Source organism: Mirounga leonina, unplaced genomic scaffold, assembly GCF_011800145.1.
Source record: "Mirounga leonina isolate KUSES-001 unplaced genomic scaffold, KU_Mleo_1.0 Mir_154, whole genome shotgun sequence".
In the NCBI taxonomy this organism is placed as follows: Eukaryota; Metazoa; Chordata; class Mammalia; order Carnivora; family Phocidae; genus Mirounga; species Mirounga leonina.
The window spans coordinates 24,135,258-24,159,024 of record NW_023270389.1 but is presented as its reverse complement, the minus strand read 5'-3'; the positions used below and the strand labels follow the sequence as shown (position 1 = coordinate 24,159,024).

Genomic DNA, 23,767 nt, shown 5'->3' with positions numbered 1-23,767 from the left:
TGGGGGCATGGACTTTTTCCTGCTATCGCCTTCAAGAAGAAATGAAAAAAGTTGTTTTCCTACTCTACCCTCTGCACATATACTTAAACACTCAGAGCTAAGATAGCGCGAATGAGGACTTTTATTTGTTAAATTGAAGAAATTCAGGGATCCCTTTTATTAACCAATCAACATTGCCAACCTAGAACTGTAGGATTCTGGGGTGAAAGACAACCAGATGAGTCCCTAGCTCAGCCTAATACAAAGATGCAGGGGAGTGGTTAAGAGCACTGATTTTATAATTAAACACATCTGGATCAAATCCTGTCGTGATCTGTAATGATCTAGGTGACCTCAGGCAATCAATTAATCTCTGAACCTCAGTGGTCCTTCATCTGTAAAGTGGGAGGAGTCAACGTTGACTTTTAATGGGAGAATCATCGGGCACCAGGCACACAGTAAGCCCTTACAAGCTCCATTTTATAGAGAGTGAAACAGACTGACAGAGACTAAGTATCTTATCCAGGGATACACCACTAGCTTGTGGCAGAGCTAGAGTTGAAGCTCTGGTCTTTCTGAATACAGAGTGCACAGTTAACCGCTCTGCTTTCCTGCATGCTTACTCCACTGGGATGTTTTGAGGATTAAATGAGATCATGTACCTTTACACTTGAATGGTGACTTGACTTTCTATGAGCTTGTTTGGCTCATAGTAAGTACTTAAGAAATGGTTTCTGTGATCCCTACTGAATGTATAGGACGTGCCTGTCTGTAACTTTTGTGGAGGCAGTTTACCTTTCGAGAGAAAATAAGCTGTAGTCAACTACATCAGTTCTTATAACCAACCAATCACTTCATGTATGTGTTGAGTTCTTGAAAAATAATTGGTTAGCTATTCTCAAGGATCTGCTAAGCAGAGACTTCCACTGGAATAAGTTTCATCAAGGCAGAGACTGTCTACGCAGCATCTAGAACAGTGCCTGGTACATGGTAGTGTCTTAGTCTGGGTTTCTTAGAAAATAGAGCCAGAGGCACAGGCTTCCACCTTATTTGGGAGAGCCAGCCCAGGGAAGCAGGAATGGGCAGAAAAGGGAAGTGAGAAATGGCAGGGAGAGAGAGCAAATATAAGGGACTGCTTGTAAAACTGGCGACAGCTTCATGAGAGGCTGATGGTTTGTCTCGTGGGACATCTTCAGAGAAACTAGGTGAAGCTGCTGCACCTCTGAGCAGTTCCCTGGGGAAAGGAGAGAGAAGATTCCATTTGCCCACTCCCATCTATTGGTTGAGGGTTGACTTCATGGATTTCACCTCTCCTGTGCTTCTTGGTCGCGTGGCTGGTGGCTGAGGAAGTCCTTCCCAACCTCAGGCCTCAGTGGCAACAAGGAGACCCTGGGGCGGGACGTGAGAGGCATGCTGCATGGGTGCAGGGCCAGGCGCTGTGGGGCTGGAAGGCCAAGGTGCAGCCACGGTAGCTGGAGCAGCATGAGCGGTTCCAGCAGTTGTGTTCATCTTGGGTGACATATAAACTGGGTCTGGCGTAGTGGGACCTTGGTAACGAGGGACTCCTCACTGCCGAAGTGAACAAACTCTGCCCTGCTCTCTTATTTAAGTGCTTTGCAGTTCCTGACACTTGTAGATCTCTCTTTCACTCTCAGTCTGTTTTCCCCATCTCCTCTTCCTTTGCTTTCCACCTAAATGGGGGTCCCCAGGCCTAGGCTTACTCCTCATTCATTCTGCATGCTTTCTGTGGGCAGCTGTGTTCACTTTTCTCGTTAACTTCATACTTCTGTCTACCTGCTGCTGGCTCCTAATGTCTGTTTCCAGACTTGACCTCTCCTGGGAGCTCCAGACTGGAAAATAAAACTGCCTTTTCCAACAGGAAGTTCCACAGGCACTTCAAAGGCCAAGTGAATGTCTGGGTCCTTTGTAATCATCTTTGTTCCTCTTTCCAGCAACAAGTAGGTACGTGGTCCATGCTTGTTGAACTACACCTGGAATAATGTGCTGATACTGCATGCCAAGCTGGATCCTGCACAGAATGAAATAAACCTTCCAGAGCCAGCTCTCTAGGAATTTAGGATCTGGATTTTAATATTCATCTGGTTTGTTCTCAGTTCGACCGACTGTGCTGGAGCCAGAACAGCATACAGTTGCCCGTTGTCCATTACTGTAGTGGACATGTTTGAATTGACATTTGTGCTTTTGAGGTGTTGATTGGTAGGAGGTTGCTTGGGGTTTGATTCTGCTTGTGCTGTCCTTTTGCTTTTTAAGACCCTTACCTTGCTTTATTCCCAGTTTACGGAGCCTTTTTGAACTGTGTTTGTATCTGATATGCATCTTGCTTTTCTACTCCCCTCCCTGCCCTCACCCCCCACCCCATACACTTCTGACTAAGAAGTGCTGCTCAAAGCCTCCTGAGCCAGATCTGCCCAATTCTGCCTCCTCACCTTTGCTGTAGTAGCTGCAGCCCTCCTTCCTCTGGTACCTTTCTATCTCCGTAAATTCTCCCCAGCTCAAGGCCCCAAGACTAACCCAGGTCCACACTGGTTTATACTGATCTCCTCCTCTCTGAGCATCTCAAACATTATTTTGGCGCTTAGCACGCACAGGCTTATACTGTTGAATACTTTTGCATTTAGTCCCCTCCCTTTTTTCCCCAATTGGATTGTAAACTCCTTGAGAGTAAGATAGTATGTTATATTTTCTTGTGTGGTCCACTGATTCATTACTCAGACCTTTGCACAGAGACAGTGCAAGATAAATATTTGCTGGATTTGTTGGTTGATTACTGTGGTCCTTGGGAACCGACTTCCAGTTTGCCTCCAGCAACGAATCAGGGCCATCAGGTGACATTTCCCAGAGGAGCTGTTGGTCATCTCATTGCAAATCTTTAGTTTGTAATACACGTTAATTCTAAACTTTGGACTTGAGGAATTTTGTTTCTTAAACATCTAAGGCAAGACCTAGGAGCTAACATTACTCCTTTGGCATTTGATGTGGCAGCTTGTTCATTTGGGAACCTTTTGTCTTTGACTTTCTATTGAGTCACTTGAAAGACCCAAGGCAGCTTGCCAGAGCAATTGTGATGATTCAAGTTCATTGAGACATTCCCCTTTACACCCTCCTCTCCATAGGCTTTACGAGGTTGCTTTCTGTGTTCACTTGGGGGCTTGAAAGTTAATGGATGACTGAGTGTCCTTTGGAAACTCCTAGGACCATTTTTTCTCCTCTTCCTTCCCTGGTTTCTCTTGGTCTCCAGAGCTGTATGCATTGTTTTTAGGTAGTGTGAAGTTAATGCAAGGGGAGGAGAGGTCCTTTCTTTTGTAACTTTGGGATAATCTACTGCTCAGGGCAGACAGTTACGAAGATGGCCAAACTTAAAAGTACAACAGAAAGAACCATAGTCAAAAGGAAAGCCAGGGAGACCAGAACTTCACTCCTGCCTTCTTCCTGCCAAGATAACTGCCTTACCTTTAAACCCAAAGATCTCTCTGACCTGTCCTCTTTGCTCACCACTGCCTAGGGAGGGATAGTTTAGAATCACTAGCTTCAGGACCACTGGCTCTAAAGCGTGTATTATTACTAATGGTTAGAATTGGTATGGGCAGGGATTTTCCACTCATGGAATTCTCCTGCTCATGGTGACTTCTGTACCGTTCAGCCTGGATTGCTCATTAATGCTCACTCCATCTTTTAATTTAGAAGGCCTAGGAATCTCTCCAGCAGACCTCCTCTGATCTTCCTTCAACTCTGTTTTCATCATGACACACACTTTTACCAGCTCCATTTCTGGCTGCATGAAATCCAAACTCCTCTGTTAGCTTTTGGAGCTGCTCCTCCCTATGCACCCTTATCTCTGACCAGGCCTCAGGGTACCCTTTGTTCTAGCTCATGCATCCTCCTCACTACCTCACAGAGAGGCCATGTTCGACCATTCCCATTTCTTGGCTTACATCTTATCTTCCTCTGGAATATGGTCTCCTCACCCTTCCATTTACTGAAATTCTACCCATCCTAGGAATACTAGTTCAGTCTTCTATATCCTCCCTTCTTCTCTCCCTCTTTCTCTCCCCTCCTTTCTTCCCTCCACAAATTTGAAGGCCTGCCAGATATTGTTCTGGGTCCCAGGAATATGTTGGTGAACTGAAGAGACAAATTCTTCCTTTCATGGAGTTTAGTTTTCATCAAGAAGCCTTGCTTTAGTCATGTTAGTCCTCACTACACTTTCAGAGTCCTCAAAACTTTTGCTAGTAGTATTTATTCTTAAATTCAGGTGTACAGGGGCGCCTGGGTGGCTCAGTCGTTAAGCGTCTGCCTTCAGCTCAGGTCATGATCCCAGGATCCTGGGATCGAGCCCACATCGGGCTCCCTGCTCCGTGGGAAGCCTGCTTCTCCCTCTCTCACTCCCCCTGCTTGTGTTCCCTCTCTTGCTGTGTATCTCTCTGTCAAATAAATAAATAAAATCTTTAAAAAAAAAATTCAAGTGTACAGTATGCAACACACACCATGTAATGTACAATAACATAAACCTTTATGTAGTACAGATATCTAGCACAAATATCTATTAAATAAATATCTAGCATAATTTATGTAATATAATATCTAGCATAATTTATGTAGTCTATTAATACATAATTTTTGAGAAATGTATATTTTGATCCTATATTCACAATTAGATTGTAAGTTCCTTGAGTGTAGGGATCTTCATGCTTCTGAGCACTTCAGAATCCTTCACTTGATTCATGTGGACTCCTTTGTTTCTAAGGAACCAAAAATCCAATGCAAACTATTTTAAGCAAAAAAGTGAATGAGTTGGCTTATGAGGCCAAAAGGGCCAGGGAGAGGGCTGGCATCTGGCCATGACTCGATTCAAAGGCTCGAGTTTCCTTTTCCCATCTCAGCTCTGTTTTCTCCGGGTCAGCTCCATCCTCAAACAGGCTTTCCAGTCATGGTGGCAAGATGGCGGCGGCAGTCTCAGATTCTCATTGTCTTCAGGTCTTGGCCTGCAGGTAATATCCACCATCTTTGGAGAGGGCAGAGGTGGAATGAGCTTTACCAAAAGCACATGGACTAAGAGTCAGGGAGGATATAGATGCAGAGAAGGAGAAACGATAAGTATCTATCACATCTACATGTTCTGGAAGCTTAGTAGCTGTTGTTGGTTTGCTGTTTGGATTGACTCATGTCTAGTTCTATGTTGTATTTAATGGGGTAAAGTAATGATGAAAAAGGCCATTGGTCACTCTTCAAGGAAGAATATTTGCTGTTTTCTACTTTACCAGAAGTAGCTTGACGATGACCTTTTCTTGGAACAGTGACTACTCAGATGTAAGTGATAGTGTCAGTCATTGAAAGAAGGGGTGTAGCAGATGGATTGAAGCTGATATGTGTCTCCTTTTCCTCTCCTCTCGTATCACTATGTGCATACCTTGTTTATTTCTGCTATTATTTCACCTTGTTTGGTATAGGTTTTTTCACTGGTTTCTTCCCTACTACTGAGCTAATTTTGAGGGAGGACTGCTGTCTTTTGATTCTCAGAGCACCTGCCAGGTGCACAAATAAATTTTTCTGATAAGAGTAAGTAAGAAAGGACATTGGCTTGGGAACCCAGTGACCTGGGTTTCAGTTCTACATCCGCAGCCAAATAGCTATGTGATCTCTGGCAATTCCTTTCCCTTCTCTGGGCTTTGGTTCTGTCATCCTTCCAACAAGGATTTCTAAGGGCCCACCCATTACTGAATTTGTAGAAAAGCAAACCAGTAGGGTGAAGAGCAGGACTTGGCAGGGCATCCCAGCATTTTGTTTCCTGGGGAACAGTTTTGATAGGGGCTGATTACCCTTGAGATAAGAGGTCTTGGTAAGAGATACGGAGTACCCAGCCTGATGAAAGCTTCAGTTGTCTTCTTATATAACACTTGCTGGAAAGGTACTAGGAATTAATATTCCTGAGGTGGCTGAGGTGACATCATGTGTTTGTGAAAGGGCTAAAAGCAGGTGAGGCAGATTTTGTGGAAAAAGACTGGCAGTCAGTCCCAGTTCCAATGGGGAACATGGGCTTATCTCATGCCCTGTGTTCTGAACAGAACCTGTGGAAGTTGCAGCTCCTATCCCTTAGGTGCTAGATCATCAAAGAGAAGGGAAGGGTGTGCCTGTGTTACTCTCCTGTAGGATTACATTTTTCTGAGGCCTGCCCTTCCACTCTCATTTTCTCCTCAGAAATGTGGGACTCATAGGAGGAAGTCTTAATCAGAAAATTCCTGAAGAAGGAATTTTGAAAGAAGGGAAGAAGGACTAGTATCTCTGGATTGAAAGCAACAGAATGAACAAAATCCTCCTATACTCTGCTGACTTGTGCATTCCCTGGGTGTTCTCTGAAGTGAGGACAGTTTTCAGAAGACTGTGTTGCCTGTGCTGGCAGATGTTATATAATTTAGAGTCTACATGATTGTAAGTGTGGCAGGGCCCTGTTTTTGTTCAGTATCCTATGATACTGATCAGTATCCTATTAGGGCTAGTTTTTCTTCTAATTTCATCCTTCTTGTGACCCTTCACCCTCTTTCCAAAATGGAAATGAGCCTCCTTCTAATAACTCCCAGGACAGGTGTAGTTAGGATCTCAGCTGTGGCCAAGCCTGGACAAGGCGTCAGCACTTCCCGAGGGAAGCTTTGATGGATATGTCTGCCGATCCTATATTTGAACTCATGCACACAAGTGTTCCTTGCTGGTTTTGATCTGACACCCTTCGGAAATAATGGAACGATGATCTGCCAGTGGAGTTCAATGTCATGGCCAAGCTTGCCATCCAGAGGGCCAGCTTCTGGTACATGCTTTAAGAATGTTCAGTGCAGAACTGAGATTCAGCCCACACAAATGGAGAAATGGAAACCAAGAATTCCTTCCTCTTTTTGGTGCCAGTTTGTTGGGCCGTTTTCCCCTTAGCTGGCCGGATGGTGCTCAAAAGAACATGATTTTTGGTGGTGTTAAGTTTTTTAAATGAGATGTAATTCACATACCACAAAATTCACCCCTTTAAAAGTACACGAATTCAGTGGGGTTGTTTTTCAGTATGTGCACAAGGCTGTGCCACTATGACCACTATCTAATTCCACAGCAGTGGGATTAAATTTTGACTTGAATCTTTGAATGACGTATCAGCCAAAGGTCAGTTCTGGTTTTCAGGAAACTAGTTCTAAAAATTTGGTTCTTTTTGCAAAGGAAGCTACAGAAATGTCATTAAAAAAAAAAAAAAGAGTCATAGAAAAAAGAGCCAGAGGATGTTGAATTTTTCTTAGGCTTGTTATTTGGTTTCTTTTGTCCGCCACGGATGATTTTTTAGTCGTTGGTCTTTGGGTTGGGACTCACTCTCGTGGCTATGTTACAATAAAGAGTATTCAAAGCAAGAGCAGTAAGACTGCCTTTGCTTTCTTTTCCTGTCTCTGTTTTTGTCAAGCCAGGCTTCATTAGGGCAGGGCATGACCCTGTTTTGTTCATCCCCACCATCACCTAGTTCAGGCTCTGCCATACAGTAGGAGCTCAGTAAAGATTTGGTGAATTAATGGGCTCTGGTAGGTGCCCAGGGGAGGTCATTTTGGCATGTATCACTCAAAGGTCATGGTGACCTTTGTACTTCGGCTTTGTGGATGGCCATGGCATTCATTTGCACCCCTGAGGTACAGCCGCTTCTAGAAAATGAGAGCTTGACTTCTTCCTGTGTAGTTCTAGGGACCGAACCTCCAAGGACCCCATCCTCTCCAGTTCCCAGGGATACTCATCCAACTGCAAACTGGATCTCTAAAGCCTTCTTGAGTTGATACGGTGAAGCACAGCGTGGGTGGGGTGAGTGTGTCTGGGTGTACACCCGCGGGCAGTGCATACGATGGAATTGTGAGGAATTCCTTCATGTTTTTATACATTGCCCCTTTCTTCTTTCTGCCCCTGTAGTTTACTGGTAGGCCAGGGTGCAGAAGGGCCTCCAGCCTGGGCACATGGCCCACGAGAGCTGGAGCTCAGTGGCCTATTGTTCCCTGCCCCTTCTGTGCATGGACAGAGGACCGGGGCTGGCACAGCTGCCTTCTTGGGGACCATTGTTTGTCTTTGCAGGAGCAGCAGCAAAAGTCTGAAGAAGCACATTTTGTGCCGGACAGAACAGCCATTCTGTCTTGGAGCTGAAGCCTAGAGATGGGGGTGGTTGGAGTCTCCCTTGCATGTCTGCGTGGATGCCCTGAGAATAGAAGCCAGGGAGGCTTCTCCTTCTAGGCTGCCAGGGAGGGGAGATGCTCAGTGGAGGGGAGGACAAATCAACCACAGTAGCAGGTGGTATCTGTTAGCGGAGACTCTTCTTCTCCCGGATCAGGTAGGGGTATCATTGCTTTTTCACTTTCCCTGCCCTCTGGGCATACTGGCAGACCTCAGGGTGTGCTCCTGGGACAAGAAAAAACACTTCCTCCAAAGCCGCCCTGTAGAGTAGAGTAGATTGAGGAAGCAGGGAAGGGACCCAGCCCAGTGGTGAGCTAGTTGAAACATGGGCTAGTTGTCGAGTCAGTGGGCTAGTCCAAACTTGATTCAGAATCACTTCTCAGCTAGAAGGTGGAGAAGGGGATGTTCCATGGGTGGGAGCCATAGAAACTGTAATTTACCCAGAAATACTTCCAGAGACTCCAGACTTGTGTTCTGTTTCTCTTGTTTCCCTGGCCAACAGTCAATCTCTTTGGCAAGTTAGACTAACCTTCATCTAGCTTCAGCCTCACTTGCACCTAGTTGTATGACCCTTTGGTAAATGACTTAACAGGTCTTATTTCATTTTTCTTACCTGTGCCATCAGTATAATTGGGGATAGCTGATGGACTAGTTGTGGAGATGAGATGAGATGATGCATATAAAGCCCCATGAAGGGTGTTCAGTAACCCTTTCCCTCAGGGTCCCTCAGGGGATGCCTGAGAGTGGGGTGCACTTTGTATTACCCACTTGAGGCACCTGGGAAAGTCAGGGTGCGGGTCTGTGTTGGCTTTAAGTTCCTGACTAAGTGGAAGGGGTAAATGAGGTAAATGTGGGTACGTATGTGCTTGGGGGCTTCTTAGATTAGTTCACATATTTCAGAGGCTACCTAGGAAGTGCTAATTCCTTGGCCAGGGCAACCCTGGAGTGGCCTACCTCTGATCATGGGAATTTGCCTAGACCCCTCTTTTTTTTTGGTGGAGGGTGGGCATAATGCATTCTACCGTGTTCTCTTCTGCTCTCCTGGTTAGTGAGATTATTGAGGCAAAGTCTTACGTGAGTTATAGGTGACTCCGAGGGGGCAGACAGCCCCATTACCCACCCACATCCTCTTGCAAATCTGGAACTGACTGGAGAGCCTTTTTGCCCTAAGATGCCCTGATTCTTCCTTAATGGGCAAGTTGTAAGTAATATCAATGAGCATTGTGAATGCGCTCTCCACCCACAGTCCGCCCATCCAGTGGCTACTACTGCCGACTTCTACTTCTATCTACCAATAGGTGGAAGGGGGCTAGATGCCTCTAGGAATAGTCTTGACAAGGGCTGTTGCCTTTAAGAGGCCCAGAAATCTCTGGCAAGAGCTAGATGCCTGACATTGCCCTCAGCACATCTTCCCCCAACACCCTTGTAATCAGACTCCCAAAAAACACAGAACAAGGGAGCTTTGATGAATGATGAGGTAGGCGGCTTTTCTGCTCAGCCTTCTGTCTGCTTGAAACAATCCTCCGGGGCTCAGTTTCAGTTCAGGTGAGGTTACTGTAGGCCTGATAGGCATTGATGGTTGGCAAGGGGGAGGCATGGGGACGAAGAGGGTGAGAACTGTACTTACAGATCCCTCGAGATACCCATAAAGGACCAGATACTTGTGCTACATTCTGATATGGGTGAAAACAGAGGCAAAAATGAAGATAAGGGTAGATTATGGACGCCTAGCTACTTCAAGGCAAAGCTAAATGCACCATTTGCCCAGCGTCATTGATTCGTAAGAGTGGTCGGCAAAACTTTCAACATCATAGCACTGATCCTGGATTTGCCCCTGACTTATCCACAGCTCGGATGAAATGTCTAGATCTCCCTACCACCCCCCACCCCCATGCATCACGTAATATAGACAGAGAGCATCGTTATGACTCTGTGATTTGGGAATGAATTTGGAGCAGACACAAGGAAAGGCATAATAACATAAGTGCTCCTTCCCCGGGTTTGGAAATGATCCAGCAGATTCTTGGTTCCAGTTTCCTAGTAGGCCCAAAAGAGTTGGTGGAGTTTTTGGAGATGCCTCATATCATATGGCCATTTTAAGCTCGAGCCTTTTTTTTTTTTTTTTTTTTAAATTAAAGGCTTTAAGTTCCTGACTAAGTGGAAGGGGTAAATGTGGGTATGTATGTTTTTGGGTTATTTTTGTTTGTTTGTTTGTTTTTTTTTTATTATTATTATTTTTTAAGATTTTATTTATTTATTAGAGAGAGAATGAGAGAGAGCAAGCACATGAGAGGGGGGAGGGTCAGAGGGAGAAGCAGACTCCCCGCCGAGCAGGGAGCCTGATGCGGGACTCGATCCCGGGACTCCAGGATCATGACCTGAGCCGAAGGCAGCCGCCTAACCAACTGAGCCACCCAGGTGCCCCCTTATGTTTTTGTTTTGTTCCGTTTTGTTTTTAGGGACCTCCATCTGACGGTCTGACTTTGTTTCTTTTGCAGAAATCCGTGCCCAGCTCACAGAGCAGATGAAATGCCTGGACCAGCAGTGTGAGCTCCGGGTGCAGCTGCTGCAGGACCTGCAGGACTTCTTCCGGAAGAAGGCAGAGATCGAGATGGACTACTCCCGCAACCTGGAGAAGCTGGCCGAGCGCTTCCTGGCCAAGACGCGCAGCACCAAGGACCAGCAGTTCAAGTAGGGACCCTGTGGCGTTTCTCGCAGGGATCTTGGGAATGGGGCTGGGGAGGGGGGTGAGGCGGGGTGTGCCACCTAGATCTGTGCGCATTCATGCAAAGTGCCCCGGGGACTTCAAATTGGCTGAGGGTTGAGAGCCCTCAAGGACTTCTCCTTTTCCAGATGGGTCCTATATGCAGGTCGGGATCCTGGAGGGGTCCCAAGAGATGGTGGACCGTGCTAATAATAACAGCAAACACTTCCAGAGCACTTCCGGTGTGCTAAACATGGTTCTAAGGGTTTTACATATATGAGAACTCATTTAATCTCCACAAGTTTGTATGTTGGTCATTGTTGTATCCTCAATTTACAGATGAGGAAACTGCATCCTGAAGAAGTTAAGGCAATTGCCTAAGATCTCTCTCTCTCTCTCTCTCTCTCACACACACACACGCACACACACACCTCTAGTAAATCAATAGCAGAGCTGGGAATCAAACCCAGGCAGTGTGGCTCCAGAGTCGTTGTTCTTTTTTTAAGATTTTATTTATTTACGTGACAGAGAGAGACACAGCGAGAGAGGGAACGCAAGCAGGGGGAGTGGGAGAGGGAGAAAGAAGCAGGCTTCCCACTGAACAGGGAGCCCGATGCGGGGCTTGATCCCAGGACCCTGGGACCATGACCTGAGCCGAAGGCAGACGCTTAACGACTGAGCCACCCAGGCGCCCTCCAGAGTCTGTGTTCTTAACCAGTTGACCAAACTGTCTTTAACTGGAAGAAATGAATGATGCTGTCACCATACGTCTGACTCACTGCTCACACGGTCTGTTCCTTGTGTAGCATTTTATGCAAGTGGCCCTTTCACTCTGTCCTCACTGCCATTGCCCTAGTTTAGATCATCATCCTTGTCTGAATGATCACATTACTCACTGTATCATCCACAGCAGAGGTTCTCAACTCTGGCTTCACATTAGAATTCTCTGGAGAACTTTTTTGAAATGCTGAAATCTGGGCCCCATTCCAGAGCAATTAAGTCAGAATCTCTGGGAGTGGGGCCTGGGTAACAGTATGGTGTAAAAGCTTTCCAGATGATTCTAACGAACAACCAGTGTTGGGGTCCAGAAATGGCTTCTCCCCATTCCAGTCTGCCCGATCCACTCTTACCAGATATAGCCTTCCTGGAACACATTGGAGATCGGGTGGGTTCTCTGTGCAATGGCTTCCCACTGTCTATGTTCTTGATGCTCAAGGTGTGGTCTCCCAATATTGGCACCACTTAGGATGTTGGAAATGCAGAATCTCCGGTCTCATCCCCAGATCCACCCTGACAAGAGACTCAGGTGATTGGTATGCACTTTAAAGTTTGAGAAGTTCTGCTCTATTCACAAAGGTGTACATGCCTTGGCTTGTTCTTCAAGCCCCTTTACATTTGGCCCTGACTAATTTTCTAACCTTATTTCCTGTTGTTTTTTTTTTTTCCCCTCTACTGTACCTTAGCCAAATAGAAGATTAACTCCAATGGGCCTTTGCCCGTCCTGTTATTTGAACTTAGGTTCCCGTTCTTCACATCTCTGCATGTCAAAGACATACCTATGTTTTGAGACCCATCTCAGATGCATCATGTTCCAAGAAAATTTCTTGATTCTCCCAGAGGAAAGAATGTTCTCTCTTTTCTGAATTCTTACAGTATTTTATTTGTTCTTTTATTAGGGCATTCAGTACTGTCTGCCTTTCATTTTCTTCCCTTAGTGGACAGTGTAAGCTTTTCTGATTCATTTTACAGCCTCCCACAGTGCCTAGTCTAATATGTGGCATATAATAGATGCTCACTAAACATTACTGGATGAGTAAATGAATGAATGAATGTAGGAACTGATGCCAAGTATATCTTGTTTTCCCCCATTTTCTATTTTTGTTTATCACTCTAATAATTTGGGACACAAATTATCCTTTACAAACCAGCTTTGAACAGTGAATATGGAGGCTAAGTTTGAGGAGAATAGATGACACCCTCAGTATGAGCCAGAATGAGAATTTCCTCCAGATGTTTTGTCCTCAGAGCTCCTTATCTTTCCCAAGTCCTATTCTCTTTATAATAAGCAATCCTGAGAGAACAAAATGTTATTTTAGTATATGATAAATGAAGATTTGGGAGAGAAATCATTTGCCTTAGAAAAATGACTCAAAGTTGGATTTATTCTGTTGGTAAGCTGCTCCTAAGTTTAAAATAGCATTTGATTTTTAGTACTATCATATTTTCAGCTTCAAGACATATTTACTATAAATTAAAGTACAGATGTGCTCATCTCTAAGTCAGCTGAATTGCTCTGATGAAGATCACATACAAGGAATAGGGTGTTTTGGAAGAATTGATTTCCCTTCTCAAAAGCTGGTACCTGGCTTCATCTTCCCCCAAACAACCAATGAGTATTTATTAAGAGCCATCTGTGTACTCTGTATTGTACAGGCATTGGATGATACAAGGGAAGTTAATCGTGTGTCTCTACAGGGGGCCATATCTGGCTGGGGAGAAAAGATTTTTAATACCAGAAGCAACTAGAGAGCAAAGCAATAATGATCTCATTAAGAAATCATTGGTTTTGTGTAGAATATAGATGTGATGGGAGGTCAGAGATAAATCATCAGAGATAGATAAAGGATCTGGAACAGTCAGGAGAGTTTTCATGGAGCAAGTGGGACTTTAAAGGTAGGCGAGGCTTTGAAGGTAGGTTTGTGTAGCAGAGGACAGCGTGTGCCGGCAAGAGGGAAGCGGGAGTGTTGGCTGCTGAGGGGGTACAGGGACGAGGGAGGGGTCCAGCTTCGTTAAAAGGACATTTCTTTTCCATTCCTTCAACAAATGTCCAGGGCACATTCCTTGAACTCCTTCAGGCCAGACATGGTGCCTTGGGCTATAGCCAGGATCAAGCGCTGCCTCTGGCGCAGGGTACTTACACAGGATGAGGACACGGACGTTAAACAGATCACACAATTAGACGAGTTGAGCTAAGTGTTGTGGAACAGAAGTACAAGGAGCTCTAAGAGCGTGTAAGAGGGGGACTTCTCCACTCCTTTTGCTGTCACTTGATGGCTAGTTTGCTTCAATAGCTTCCTGTCTGATTTTATCCTCAGTGACAGTCTGCTTACCCACCAAACCCCTTTTAAGTACCTACTGGGTGCTGTGCTCTGTGCTGATTCCTCTGGGAGCTAAGGTACACTCTGGAATCCTGGCTAACAGGGAAGAGAGACATGGGAACAATGTAACGTGAAACCTTCAGTGGAGGTCTGAGCAAAATATCATGAGAATACAGATCATTTCAAAAGCAGTGGAAAATAAGGTTAGATAAGGGGGGTAGACCCCAAATAATGGCTCTTGGGCAGGCAGGCCGAGGAGTTCAGGTTTGATGTGATAGCATAGTAGTGAGCCCTCTGGGTTCTTGTGTGGGGAGACCAGAAGGTACAGTTTCTGTTCATATAGGAGAAGAGGAAACATAGTGGGGGGACTATTTGCAGCCTTGCCATATCGTCTATGAAAGACCATGTCCACCCATCCATACAAAATGCTACAGTGCATAGAGAATAGACATCTCTTCAGGTTGCAGACTGGGCGGGGCTTCACAAAGGTGAAGTTCAGTGTTTGGGAAATGGGAAAATACAAGTGCAGGTGCTAGGTGCTAGTCCTGTGAGCTGAATTCAATTGAGACAACGCAGAAGTTATAGAAGGAAGATAGAAAGGTGGAGGGAGGAAGCATATTAGGTAGAAGGAACAGTTATAAGGCTGGTGGGTAACTCATCTGTTTTGCTGAAGAACAGGCATAATAAATGCAATCGTGAAATAAGCCTGGAAAAGTTGGTAGGGGCCTGATCATAGTGGTCCGGGAGTGCCAGGCGACAGGGTTTATTCTGTAAGCGTGGGGAGCCATTGATAGTTTTTGAGCAAGGAACCTAATTATGGCCGTGCTTTGGGAAGGTAACTATGGCAACACCACAGATCAATTGGAGGAGAGAGACGGGGAAGCCAGAGGCCTGTTAAGAAGGTATGGCAGTGAGCCTAAGGTTAACATGGGCTTGACCCGAAGTCGTGCCCTCAGAAATAGAAACGTGAGGGCAAGAAGCACTCCGAGTGAGAGAAGCTGGGACAGAAGAAGGGCTGTGGGTTTCCTGGGTCTCTGGAGTGGCAGATGTACTGTATTTTCATTCCGCTGGTGGAGTGTAGCCTCGATTTTGCTGACTCTCGGGCTGATCCCTAGAATAGTTCATTCTCTGCCCAGAGCGTCTCAGCGGGCACTCGTCACCTCCCCCGGAGCTGTAGCAGCTGTTGGCCCAGCCATGCCATGGATTTGTCTCCCTGCGCTGCCAGGAGAGCAGCTGCCGAGGCAGCCCTGGACAGACGCGCCCAGGGCCGTGGAAACTCTTCAAGTCGGCCTGGGGTAGGGTGGCCAGGGCCGAAGTCCGTCTACATGGACCCACCCCGCCCTTTTCCAGGCCAGTTTCTCAGCCTGGCTCGATTTCAGCCTCTCACACTCGGGTCGGTTGGGTATTCGGTTACAGTTTTAAGTGACTGCATTTAGGGACAAACATTGCTGAGCTGCTTTTTTCTTCTTCCTTTGGACAACTTCTTACCCTGGAAGCCATTAGCTGGTCACTCTTGGGCTTTGCTTCCTCTTCTGCTTTGCTCCTGCTCACCTTTTGTCCTCTCCCGCACTGTGCTCTGTGCAAACACCCTCATTAAAGCCCTCACAGCTCTGACTCCTTTGCAAAGTCTGACCCTGCGGTCCCATCACACTCCTTCTCTTCCCCTTCCCCCACAGAAAGAGCGAGACATGCTGCAGATACAGCTACCTAGCGTTGATTTGATTCTACCGTATTCTGCTTTGTTTAAGATAGGGAACATGGCTTCCGCCATCCCTTTGAATTGTGGGTGAACCCTGCTCATGTCGAAATTCTATCCGCCTGGTTTGATTAAGAGCAGAGATAAAATACTATGTGAGGGTCGGAAGTCTTCCTAGGGAAGATGTTCTTGCATTTTCTTTGGCTCCTTGAAGAGTATAAATGTATTCCTATTTGTTGCTGAGCCTTTGATTGTCTCTTTTAAGTGGAATCTGTGTTAATATTGCCCAGCAGGACTCTAATTGATAATGCGTTGGCTGTGGTTTTTTTTTCTTCTTATATAGACTTGCTGTAAATTACCTTTCAGTCATAGCTCACTTGGTTTTGATCTCCTACTTTTAATAGCTCAGTTCTTTCTTTTCTTTTTTTTTTCCTGTCGAATCTTCAGAGGAATACTCCTGCATTGCTGCTATCCTGCTGTGTTCTTCCCAGAGACCTTATGCTACTTTAAAACCCACAGCCAACATCTCTTTCTTCCAGCTTTTCCTTTTCCTCAACAACAAATATTTGTTGAATATTTTTAAGGTATTGTTCTAGACTCTTAGAGGGGGGAGATCCAAAGAAGTAGAAGTAGTGGTTCTTTCCCAGATGAGTTTATAGTCCGGTCAGGGATAACTTGTCCCCGAATACAATAACACATCTTCAGTATGAGGCAACATGTGGTAAGGACCAAGTATGTGCTACAGAAGGGATGTGGTGCAGTTGATATGGTCAGGGAACTTCCAGAAAGGAAATGGCATTTGAACCAGACATTGAAGAAAATGGACAGGATTTTGATGGATGGAGAGGGAAAGAGGGAGGGAGAGGATGTTGTAGGCAGGGAGGGGCACAGCGGGAGGAAAGTACAAAGTGCTTTTCGGGGTGCAGCAAGTGGACTGGTTAACAATTGTGTACAGAGGAATTGGACAACGGTAGATAGGACCATATAGTAGAGGGTCTTGACTTTCGATGAAGATTCGGCGCTATGCAATAGACACTGGAAACCACTGAAGGTTTGAACAGCTCGTGTCCAAGCTGAGATATGAGCTCTTCTTACAGAAGCTTAACCTTAACCTTAATGGTGGTGAATTGCTAAAGGACTGGAAACTTGAGACAGTGAAACCCGTTGCCACAGTAGATAATAAGGATCTAAATTAGGGTGGGATGGTAGGAATGAAAAGAACAGAAATTGATCCTTCGGACCATTTAACAAGTATGTATCCCATGTGACAGACACATGCCAGGCAAGAAGGATACTGCCCCCCTACACTCCTGGAGTATAGTCTAGAGACAGATGGAAAACACCTGGTGCAGGAAGAAGCTACAGGAATTGCTGACAGATGGGATTCAGGTTTCAAGTGAGCTTGGAGGCACAAAAGAAAGAGGGTTGTGAAGTTTCTTTTGGACTTGGGTGACTGGTAGATTAATGGTGCCTTTAACAGAAATACCAAAGTTAGGAAGAGTTGTTTTTGAAGGGCTACAATGTGAGAAATTTGGTTTTCGGATGTTAAGTTTAAGATAGTGGAGGGATATTGAAACTAAAACTTGCAGACATTGACAGAAAATGAATGGCTGTGTTCAGGGCTAAAGATCTGGGCTGTGTTCAGGGCTGAAGTCTGGGTTGTGTGGGTAGATACTTGGGCATATTCATAGAGAGGTGATGGTCTGATTTCCAACATTAAGGGTTTAGGAGGAAAAGGGGGGAAACATCCTTTGTATTGTTGGTGGTACTCAGATTGCAGAGAATGAAAAGTGATTTAAAAGATATATTTATTTGTGCATTCATTCAGTACACATTTTGAGGACAAGGCATTGAGCTAGGTTGGGGATAGGAGCAAGACAATATCCTATTCTCACTAACATGAAATTAGCAGGACATTAAAGAGATACACTTGGAAAGTAAACCCGCTTATTTGGCTGATCATGAGTTGTGCAACCATGGGAAGGGAGATGAGGGAGCAGGACCCAGGTATCTCAGGAATCTGGTAGACATTCAACCTGCAATATGCCTTTCAGTGGGAGGTTAGGTACACAATTAATTAGAGAGAAATTCTTGTAGAGTCCATGTTCTTGGCCTTGGGCCCAGTATTTGTGCACAGTATTTCTGCAGTTACGTCACCTCCCGTCGATGCATTTTTCCTGGAGTTAACTTCAGAGTTGTTCATCAGCCTCACAGAATAGCATTGGGTTGAAAAGCAGAGTCAGTTGGCCATGGAGATTGTTATAGCTGTGATTGCAAATCAGAAAAGGGTGGTGGACCAGAAAGTTCCTCCTCGAGTACTGGCTGACTCTGAGGAGGGAGGGAGGAGGAAGCATGAAGCTGCCAGAAGGGACAACCCCTCACTTCCTGGGACCAGGACATATTTGGGAGCTGTTTGTTCCCTCGGGGAAGATTTTGCCCAGATGTAGCATCTGGTATTGAGCTTCCCTTTGCCATGGCTCAGGCCGCCTTTATTTAGAAACCAACACAAGGTCCCCTGGTGAATGTCGTGCTGGCCTAGTCCGTACAGAACTTAGGTGGTGGTTGGATCCTTTTCGGAAGACTTGGGAAGTCTCCTCACACGTGGACAAAGCAGGATAGAAGAGACACAAGAAGGCAATTTGGGGGGGCAGGGTGGAGGTCAGCAAGACAGGGTGCTGGATAGTCTTTGGAACAGAGAAAGAATTCATTTGAAAGCTCTTTGGGAGGCGTTATGACTTAGTAGTAAAAGCTAAGAGCTTTATTGTTTTTTATTTGTTTATTTTTAAAGTTGAGAGCTTTAATCCAGACACACTTGGGTCTGAATCCTGTCTCTTCCACTTATAGCCCTGTGACCTTGAGCAAGTCACTTAACCCCTTTTAGCTTCAGTTCACTCATCTATGAAATGTAGAGAGTAATATTCACCTTGAAGAGTTGTTTAAGGGTTAGATATAATATATGTGAAGCACTAGCCTAGTGCCTATAACTTACTAGATGCTCAAAAAAATGGTAACTCATGTAATTATCATGACCACAGAAGGAGGGTAACATGGAGGTCAAGATCCCTGGTTCTGGAACCACATTTCCTGGGTTTGCAATCCTGGATTTCCCACTTACCAGCTGGATGATTCTAGATGAAGGTTCTTGGTTGCCTCAGTTTCCTTGTCTGTAAATTCAGGGTAATAACAGTGCCTGCCTCATGGGGTTGTTCTGCTGAGTAAGGGAATTAAGGTGGAGACCTTGGGACAGCACTTAGCACATGTAAATAGCAGTGGCTGCTCTTGTCCTCAGGAGATGGGACTGAACATAGTTATCCCAGGTAAAACCTTGGTGGATGAGATTCACTGTGTAGTCCCTGTGCAGAGTGAAGCATTCTTAAGCCTGGCCCTAGGTAGTATCCTGTCCGCCTCCCTTTTCCTCAGAGACCCCTGTGTGTGGGTCCTTGGGAATGACAGAACTCATCCTCCCTCCTGATTTTTATGATATGGCTGCATTGGGCAGGAACTATGCAGTTAGGTGACTCTACATAATTGTACGTCCAGTTCCTATAAAAACTCAAGCAATTGCACGTTTTGTCTTGTAAGCTGTCATGTTCACAAGGTGTCATGAGCTACGTTGAACCAGGTAGTTAACCCTGGCATGTTCCTTCTATATCCAGGCTCATAATCATCAAGAGGAGGAAATTTATCTCCCCTCTGATGTCTAATTGGCAAATCGTTGGGTTTCCATAAAGGTATGTGCTGAGGTCCCGACTGCAAGCGGCTGGATGAAAACGTGCCAGTCCTGGTCAGCTCATGCCGTGGCTGCCCTCCGTACCAGCCGACCAGGGCAGTACAAGCCTCAGTCGTGAGCATAACAGATTGTGGTTTACTGGGTTGTCTCCTGAGGCCAAACAGAAGCGCCTACACTTCTGCATACATGGCTTTGTATCATCCTTTCAGGGTAGGGAATGATAGAGGGCAGTTGGGAGCAAAACATGCTTTAATGAGCAGTTGGGAGGATGCTAGAGACTCCCGAGGGCTTCCTGTGTCTCCCAGGCTCTGCCATTGGAATGCTAGCAGGACACACCTCAGGCTTTCAGCTTGCTGGAGCCAGACACCGCTGATCGTGTCCCTTAACAACAGTGCTGGGGTGCAGAGAACTTTCAGTATTTGTTTTCTTGGCTCTCGTAAGTCCCATAATAATTCCGTGGTAGACACAGGAAGCAATGTGTGTCTGGTTCGAAGGATCTTTAATTTTCAGGAATTCACAGCCAATTAAATGAATTGACTTTGATCCCGGTCCCTTTTAAAGGCAAAAGGCATGTCCTCTTTATTGGGAGCTGACTGCGTTAAGTGGGAGGGTTTACAAGATAAGAAGAAAAGACAGACTCTGCCGTAAGGACTTTTCATAATTGAAATGGGGAACATCAGACAGGCTGACAGAGAATAATAAGAACACATATGCGCATGGGCACATGAATCTAAAAATAGGACCCCGGCTACGGCAGGTTCTAATAGTCACCGGGAAGGGAGGGAAGGTAGATTACTCGGGAGGGACTCGTGCTTGGCTTAGGCAGGGAAAGGTAAAAGATAGCAGTTATGTTCTCAATTAGATTTGGTCCCAAGTTAATTGAAGTAAAGACTTTAATATCTAATTCCTTCGCTGTGCTGAAGTATCATGCTGGGAAGAGACACAGAGTCATATGGGAAGAGCTCAGTGTTAATGAAGGATTTAGGGAGAATGAGAAAAAAGGAGGGTTTGAATTTTTCAGAGTTGAAAAAGGATCATCCTTTCTGCTACCTCCTGTCCTTTTACATCGCCACCAATCACTGGATCATTGCCCCCTCGGGTTTTTGACTAAGGGAAGATCAATGAGCACAGCTCTGCTTCTTAACATATTTTGGGTACAGCTGGTTAAAGAACCAGGATTAGAAAATGAATCGAACAAAGTAGGATTATCTTCAACGGTAGGATGCTGAGCTGTGTTTGCTGATTTCTACTTAAGCGGTCGAGACAGGGCATCCTTGCATGAAGTTCAGACATCCCTCCCTAGCAGCCTCTGTGTTGAAGGAGAGGTTGTGGAACAAGTCTGGCAGCTCTCAGCCTGCACCCTTGTAAACAACAGATGTTCAGAACTACTGTGTTCTGGGGGTAGGGGTGGGGGTTTCTGTTGGTGCTTGAAATTCTTTGAATTTATAGGCAGCATCTCGAGGATTTAGCAAAAGGAGGAAGTCGGATGGATTTGATTCTATGGCATACAGGTGGAAATGATGCCCGAGACAGTTCCTTTGCAAGACAGAGCCCACGCTCCTTAGTGGACTCTGACAGAGAACCAGGGAAGCCAGGCCGGCAGGCCTAGTAAAGAAGGATCCAGCTTCCTAGGTGTATTGACTTTCTGCACTCCTCCCAGCCCCTCTTCTTATACATGGGCTCGATTGGTCCGCCACCTCCTTGCTTCTGTTTTATCTGGTCGTGGGTGGAAACGTGTGCCCTTCCCAGCCACAGAGTCCCACGTACACACGCACACCGACATTCAGGTGGGCATGCCACAGAGACTTTTCCATTAGCACCTCCTGAAGCCGTTCGGGTTCTTATAACGTACGGATTACATGGTATTGTTAGGGGCTTTGTCTTGGCTGCTAACCTTATTCATGTACATTTTCAGTGTTGGGTTTGCCAGGTCTCTGTTACGTTATTCACTGGAAATAAATGAAGATAATGTTCCTTGTAGAGAGTTCAGTTAGGCGTCTTTTCTCCCCACGCCACTCCCAGCCCTGAAACACACATGCTGAGTTTCTGGCTAGATGCTAAGTGCTTAGAACACCTACTTTACAGCCTAGTTCAGGGAAACCACATGGAAAAAAGATACATAATGCATCGTTTCTTTCTTTCTTTTTCTTTCTTTCTTTCTTTCTTTCTTTCTTTCTTTCTTTCTTTCTTTCTTTCTTTCTTTCTTTCTTTCTTTCTTTCTTTCCTTCTTTCTTTCTTTCTTTCTTTCTCTCTCTCTGACTCTCTCTCTCTCTCTTTCTTTCTTTCTTTCTTTCTTTCTCTCTTAAGTAAGCTCTATGTGGGGGGCTTGAACTCACGACCCCAAGATCAAAAGTTGCACCCTCCACTGGCTGAGCCAGCCAGGTACCCCTATAATACATCTTTAGTAGGCTTTCTTGTTTCCAAATTAGAGAAGACTTTAGAAAAGTTCCCACCTTTAATTAAACGAAAAAAGCAATTTATCAGGTCTGGGCCAGTTTTCAAGCCACTCTAGTCAGAAATATTGGCTTGAAAATCTTTGATAAGCTCACTTATTATTTTGGGGGCTTAAGAACATCCTTGTGCTTTTCTTTCTTCTGGAAAACAAATGCACTCCTGGCCCTTTTGTTCATTAACATAGAAAGTTTTGGTGAACACCAGTCCTGTTAAGTGAGGTTCACCTGTACATTTCAGCAATTTATACGTTTATTCAGCACTTAGTCTACACCAAGGGCTATGCTAGGAATTAAATACACACAGAGGAATAAGCCACTGTTCTCATGGAGGTTCTCATTTAATGTGAAATATTTTAAGGTTGTGCGTGTGTGTTCTGAGAAGGTGAAGAGTGCAAGGTTGAGGAGCCAGAATTGTTGAGTGACCCTTTAAGTCACCCATATTATATGTGATTTGGTCATAAACACTTGGCTTCATCTTCATAATCAGTAATGACTGATGGGTTGCGGCAGGTGCCGGGGTCACAGAGCGGTATAGAACCCAGCTTCTGCCCTCTGGAGGCTCATTGTGTCATGTGGAAGACAGGAGGTTTATATGAAAAAAAGATAACACAAAGTAGCATATATTTAGTGCCAAAGGAGAGATGGGAGAAAGGATTTCTTTTCACTTTTGTCCAGAATGGGATCTTTAAACATTGCTTTTGGTATCATTTTAGACTTACAGAAAAGTTGCAAGAATGGTTGGAGAATTTCTGTCATTTATCCAGTTTGTCTGAAAGTGTTAACATATTACTACATTTGCTTTCTACTTCTTTTTCTCTCCATACCCAACTCACGCACATACATATTTTTTTTCCGAAACACTTGAGCATAATTTGCAGACATGATGCCCCTCTACCTCCACATACTCTAATGTGTATTCACTTAAAATAAGGTAGTTCTATGACATAATGACCAGTACAGTGATCAAAATCAGGGTATAAATATTGACAGAATAATATTATATAATCCACAGACATTTAGATTTATCATTTGTTCCCCAAATTTTCTTTTTGGCCAAAGAAAGGCCAGGATTATGCATTTCATTCAGTTGCCTTGACTCTTTAGTTTCCTTTGATGTGGAATGGGTTTCCAGTTCTTTCATTGTAGTTCATGTGGGGAGCATTCAGCTCAGTTATTTTGTAGAATGTCTCCTAATTTGGTGTCTCTGATAATGTCCGGTATTTCTTTATGATTACATTTAGGTCATGTGCTTTGGACGGGAATACCGTTGGAGTGATGTTATATTCTCAGCGCATTATATCAGGAGTCACTGGCTGATGATTTCCCACTATTGGTGATGTTAACTTTGATCATTTGCTTAGGGTGGTGTCTGCCAGATTTCTCTACCATAAAGTTATTCTAGTTTATGCTTTGTAATTAATGCATGATTTTGGAGAGATGCTTTGAGACCATGTAAATATCATATTGTTCTTCAAAACTTCCACCTATCAGTTGTAACATGTGGTGATGATTCTCGCTTGAATCAGTTATTATGATGATGGTTACCAAATGGTAATTTTCCTAGTCTCCATCATTTTTTTCTACATTTATCTGTCGGGATTCTGCTGTAAGGAAGAACTTCTCCATCTCCCCCAGGTATTTGTCTAGTTATTTGTGTATATCAATTTGGACTCATGGATTCTGCTTTTATTCAACAGATTATAATCCCCCCCCTTTTTTTAAGGAGTTTATTTATTTATTTGAGAGAGTGAGTGAGAGAGCAGGAGCAGGGGCTGGGGAGGGGAGGCAGAAGCAGACTCCCCGCTGAGCAGGGAGCCCGACACCAGGCTCCATCCAGGGACTCCAGGATCATGACCAGAGTCGAAGGCAAACGCTTATCCAACTGAGCCACCCAGGTGCCCCTAATAGGTT

The 23,767-nt window shown here is 45.0% G+C and overlaps 1 protein-coding gene across 9 annotated transcripts in view; it reads left to right on the top strand.

Annotated features, from left to right (window-relative positions):
* Positions 1–23,767, top strand: part of SRGAP2 (SLIT-ROBO Rho GTPase activating protein 2) — a 224,611-nt gene that overhangs the window by 76,921 nt on the left and 123,923 nt on the right. For all 9 annotated transcript variants that reach the window (XM_035010191.1, XM_035010190.1, XM_035010187.1 and 6 more), the window contains one exon: positions 10,674–10,866. In XM_035010191.1, the coding sequence (XP_034866082.1) occupies positions 10,674–10,866 (193 nt within the window). The remainder of the gene's footprint in view (positions 1–10,673; positions 10,867–23,767) is intronic.